The following is a 5,994-nucleotide window of genomic DNA, read 5'->3' on the forward strand; positions in this document are numbered from 1 at the left end:
GTACACAACTAAAAAGTTAAGAACTGAATTTTGGTTTATTATTTATCGATTTATTCATAAGGCACATTTAAAAATTATATGTACATTCACAATCCTGTATAAGCCAGTTTCAGTTACATTTACCGTTACCATATAGACGATTCTATCATCATCAATGTTTAAAAATATATGCAGATTTGTGTTCTGGTTCCATCGTGGTAGAACAACAGACATTATAAATATTCCTTTAATTAAGATTTTGAACATGTTTCTTTAAATACCTAAACAAATTCATATCCACACATTCCTAAGTCTGTAGCTCCATGAAAAGTAAAGCCGTGACGTAGTCAAGTTCAGTGGCGACGTCGTTGCACTCCGCAGCTGCAGTATCGAGTGCATTCAACTGCACAACTTATGTTTTACTTGAAGCTCCGTCAATGCTGGATTATATTCATCTTGTTATATAATACTCTACCACAAACAAGTTTTTTTCTTCAAACTTCAATCGACACGTGCAAAATCAATCAACTTCATTCGCATTGTCAATTTCGATGTTATACATTGTTTTCTCTAGTTGAACAATTTAAATCATATTACTTTTATTTTTATCGTCTTTTTAAACATCTTTATCATGGATGCTGATAAGAAAAACGTCGGCATTACTGAGAGCAAACCTAGTCAGCAAAGAGCAAGTATATCGAAATCTGCTGCCGGTATCGGAGTGAAATCTTCGGCGGCCATGGGAAAGACTCTGAGTAGAATGAAGGTCAGAAGACAGTCATTCGGCTTTGGTGGTGTGGCTGGTATAAGGGCAGAAAAGAAGACCTCGCAGGTACTTAAACTTTTTATCTTTGGTGGTTACACACAGGCTAGTTAAGCACCGCAGCCCTCGTACATAAAAGGCCTATGAAGGAACATGATGGGTTTTAGTCAGTAAAAGTTTGACACTCCTTCGTCGCTGCCAACCCACAGCGAGAGGAGTCATTTTATGATTTCCTATCGGGGAAAAACGCGAATTAACTTTTTTTTTCTATTGGGACGTATGGTAAATTAGTTCCGATCGGATACAAGATTTCTTTTGCAGGTTGGAACGGAATACAAGCGACCCCCAATATTGTACCTACCCACGTACCAGCTGGACCCTCGTACTAAGTTTCATGTGCCAAGTGTGGAGAAGACTGTTAATGCAGTCCTGGATGATTACTTCGACCCACATAAATATAGTAACTCGGTATGCAATCAAAATCTAATAATATCTAAGAATATTTGATTCTAGCTGTTCCCCATGGTCTGACTTGCGACTGGACAAATAATTCTTGCTTACAGATAAACAGTAGCCTATGTCCACTATTATTTCATTTATATCAGTTCAAAAGTTTAAGCGTGGAAGTCCGACCTGACAGACAGTTACTTTCGCATTTATATAAACAAATAAATGCTGGTTAGATCCTTAATAGGTATTTGCTGGCCAAAGCAGAAAGGTTAGACAAAATTATGTCTGATTGTTTCAGGAGTCACCAGGACTAACGGTGATCATGGCAGGAGAAATAATGAGGCACGTCAAGGCTTTCAGTTTCGATCGCTACAGAATCATCGCTGTGGTCACAATGGCACAGAGGAGATCACAAAGCTACTACAATGCGGTCTCATTCTTGTGGGACCACGAAAGGGATAACCTTGTAGATATGCACAGAGAAAGCATTACTGCTTTCGTCCAAGTTACAGTCTTTGGCATATATCTCGACTAAACCTTGCGTTATATCGTCATCATAGCCTAAATTTGTCTACTGATGGACAAAGGTCTCCCCGAATCTAGAGAGTTCTACCCATACTCACCGTGCTGGGAATGCGTGTTTGAGCGCAGTGTAGCAATATTTTTTAGCTTCGAAGAAGCTGCTGACCATCTTATATATTTCGAGTTATTTAGAGTAAAATAGTATATTTTAGATTATATTGTTTAACTTTCCATAGTATTGTTTAATTTATAATTCTATTCTGTAACTTTTTAATTTTATTTAGTATAGTTTAATAAAAGATTTACTTGTTGAGTTACGATATATTTTAGATTAACTTGTTTAGTTACAATATATTTTAGATTTACTTACAGTACTTTTTATGATTAATTATAATTATTGTTGTAGTATAATGATGGTTTTTTTATTTCCCTTGTATGAACAAGTTACTCAGTCTCTAATATAAGGGAGTGGTTATAGATGTTTTGTCCCCAACTTTTTCCTCTCACAAATGCATATTGGAATTTATTCATGTTAACAGGAGTAGGTTGAAAATGTAGGCGTCGGCTTCCTATTGCTGAGTTATCATAGATCTTTTGTCGTCCGTGGCATCGAGGCTGCTATTCAATAAGCGTGAATACGCTTTTAATGTGGAATGAGATATCTTTAGGACGTTAATAAAAAGGTATATGCCTAAATCTTATACAGCAATTTATATGTGAAGAGTTTGGATCTTAATCTGTTTGATAGAGGTCTCACAAAACCCAATGGTGCTGATTTGGTTTTCGTCACGACAAAAAGTTTGGCAAGAAAACCTAATACTTCAAGAGCTCTGATGGAACTAGTTAAACAGTTAGTTACAATACGTGTTCATAGAATATTAATTATATGCAAAGATTTGAGAAAAAAAAATGCGAGAAACAGTATAGTTACTACGAATAACTTAAACCAAGAAGAGAATATCTTGAACATCGAGCAGATAGCGAAATGTAGGTACCTATTCTGCGTGAATCTGAACACTATTATTTATGCCCGATCAATAAAATCGTAGCTTTCAAAATATTAATATTTCACAAAAACTTTATTCATTTGTCTTTACAATTTCCATTCATCAAAGTTGGAATATTTTCACAAAGCATAACTTATTCTTGGAAATTACACTTGTAAATAAAATTTCCATATAAAATACAACAAAAGTCGGGGAGTCTAATATGTGCTCTCTGGTGGCCAAAGTTTCAAATATTTGTAGATTGGGTCAACATTTGTGTACATTATAGTTTCTGTTTGTGAGTATTTCATAAAAAATCTCCTTTTCAGTATCTATATGTTAACGGACCTTTTTTTTTTAAACGCCGTCAAAAATCATCAAATGACCCCTCTCGCTGTGGGTTTGCAGCGGTAAGGGAGTGTCAGACTCTTACTGACTAAAAACCGTCGTGTTCCGTCGTAGTCCTTTTATGTACCAGGGCTGCGGTATCTCTTTCGAACAACCCGCAGCCTGAGTCTTTTGTTGCCTAAGCTTGAGTTAAGTAGGTATAGGTTTACAAAAGTTTTAGGCAATAATTTACACACATCGAAAGGTGTAGAAAATCCCTTTGTCCAAGCCAAAAATTCCATCCTCCGCTCTTCAACTATTATTATAGGCCACCTCGACAATAGATGATAAATTCAATAGATTATCCAGCTAGTCTGGATTAACCCTGTACCACGGAAGTAGGTTACAGTGCAGCTGTTAAGGGACCCGGAAAGCCCTCGCTCATTACGCCAGTGTTGCCATCTAATATTTACTATAACACTGATAAGTTATGTAGTTTAGAAATATGCTTTATTTTTAACTGCAGAAGGATTGAATTAAAAAAGATATCATAATTTGTATGTATTGATTAGTGAATGAATGTGTATTCACACAAACGACTGCATGGACTTTGATGAAACTTTGCAGTTGTATTTCAAGATGTATGCTGCTTTTTATCGTATGAGCGGGAAAAAAGTAACCCTAGAACTCCCGTAGGCATAGATAGAACTGCGAGCGGAAGCTATTAAAAGTCAATGCCAACGTTGGTTTCCAATATAAACATAAGTAGGTATTAACAAAAGGAGTCAACAAAACAAATGAATTACACTTAGCTTCATACAATTTAGCTGAAACAATACAAGTTAAAACAACTGTTCTGTGATCTATCCAAGTAAGCACTCATGACTGAACTTAGATGTTCGTCTACCTGTGACTGAATTACAGCTTTGAAAATTACAAACTACACTTGGTTTACTCTCAGCAAATTGGACGAGTCGCAAAATAAATTTACTGTTGAAATAACGTATGTATTTACTGAAATATTCAGCCACAACGTAGGAAAATGGAGTGCAGGGAATAAAATTATTTGTGTACGAAAGTTTTGAAGCTACAAAACATCTTTGGAGTGTACAAGACCTTATTTGCATTGATAGCTTGATATGACAGTGCACTCGGTTTAAGTTTTTTGTTTGAATAAATAAACAGTCGGTCTTAATCAAGACAATTTGATGGATAAAACTGGTCACAAACTTTTTGTAGATCGCAGCTTTATATCCTATACTAATATAACAATACAAAAATATGTACGAATATTTCGAGTTCCTATTGTCTGTGGGATATGTCTGTACTTTTTTATTTTTCACGCTTTCAATATCAGACATATCTATGTGCGGAAAGTGATTACCTCAGGACGCGGATAAAACCACGAATAAAAGTTAGTATTTCAATAAAACTTAGTACATCACTGGTAGGTGTTACAAACAGTAATTACAGTGCTTGAAATTACTTAAAGTTTACCTCCATGTAATCAAGTTTGGGTCAAACTAAGTTACAGGACACATTCCAATTAAGTCTGATAAGATAAAACAATTTATTCCAAGAACGTGGTTCACATTCGAGTGACAGATCTGTCGGCCCTTTATTAAGAAGTGTTTGGTTTTATTATGAAAAACATTTTGAAAGTGTTCCAGAGATTTCATTTACGTCACATATCGCCATGTCTATATGAGTGCAGTGAGTTGCACCATCTAACTATAACGGTTCGGTTATCACTATAGTTAAATAGTGCAACTCACCCTTGAAGCGCTTTCATACTAGCAGATTTTGTCGCACTATTATACGTTCGTCAAAAATTTATCGGGCGGTTCCAGAAGCTATGGTAAGTACTAAATAATCAATTAGTATTTTGAACCTTACAAATTGTTGTTTGAGCTCCACGAGCTGATTTTTAAAAACTCAATTTTGCATCGCACTATGTTTATGGCTAAACGTAACATTGTAGTGAAAAGTTTGAACGTAGTTGATACAATCATGAAGAAACATAACCAGTCTTTAGAGTCGGGTAAAAAGGAAAGTCTACTGCGGAGAACCGAGGTAAACTTTTCTATTTCATCACAAAACATCAAATAACCTTAATCTTACATTTATTTACTCACTATGCACCTTAAATCTACTCTGACAAAGTTTATAATCATTTGGCTCGCAGCCACAGCAATCGTACAACGTAAAAATTAAACACGTAAGAGAGTAATCTAGCATGCAAGATCTACCTCTGCATATTAATACAACAAAAAGATATGCATAACTACAAAAGATTAAGTCAGTACATTTGTCTAGCATCGCATTACCTACGTGTGGAGTAAGAAAGTCATAGAAGGTACACACAAAACTTAAACTTACTCGAAAGAGTTACCGCGGCCCAGTAAGGGCCCAGTAAAGGCCCGGTAAGTACCCACCAAAACAGCAGTAAGCATGCTTACAAATATTATAATATGCATAAAATTATGCCAATTTTAGATACTGAGTTTCGGTTTATTATTGATTGATTTATTCATAAGGTTATCAACACAATAAGTCTTGTGTAAATAAGTCAAGTTACAGTTATAGAATTTAGTCGATCCTATCGGGATCATCAATTTTCAAAAAATATATATAGATTTGTGTTCTGGTTCCATCATGGTAAAACAACAAACAATATTATAATCTACTTATAACTAAGATTTTGAACATATTTATTTAAATACCTAAACAAGTTCATATCTACTCATTCCTAAGTCTGTAGCTCCATGAAAAGTAAAGCCGTGACGTAGTCAAGTTCAGTGGCGACGTCGTTGCACTCCGCAGCTGCAGTATCGAGTGCATTCAACTGCACAACTTATGTTTTACTTGAAGCTCCGTCAATGCTGGATTATATTAATCTAGTTGTTTATTTCAGTTAGTATTTTGTTTTATTTTCAGTTGAAAAATGTACAAATGATATACATATCT

General features: G+C 35.2%; 1 protein-coding gene across 1 annotated transcript; it reads left to right on the forward strand.

Annotated features, from left to right (window-relative positions):
- The first annotated feature begins 503 nt into the window (after nucleotides 1–503).
- LOC110371545 (dynein light chain Tctex-type 5) lies at nucleotides 504–2,077 on the forward strand. Its single transcript, XM_021327865.3, has 3 exons — nucleotides 504–811; nucleotides 1,064–1,210; nucleotides 1,491–2,077. Exons 1-3 carry the CDS (start codon nucleotides 611–613, stop codon nucleotides 1,725–1,727), a joined length of 585 nt encoding a protein of 194 aa, XP_021183540.3. The 5' UTR covers nucleotides 504–610; the 3' UTR covers nucleotides 1,728–2,077.
- Nucleotides 2,078–5,994: the final 3,917 nt, after the last annotated feature.

The sequence above is a fragment of the Helicoverpa armigera genome, chromosome 9 (genome assembly GCF_030705265.1).
Source record: "Helicoverpa armigera isolate CAAS_96S chromosome 9, ASM3070526v1, whole genome shotgun sequence".
NCBI lineage: Eukaryota > Metazoa > Arthropoda > Insecta > Lepidoptera > Noctuidae > Helicoverpa > Helicoverpa armigera.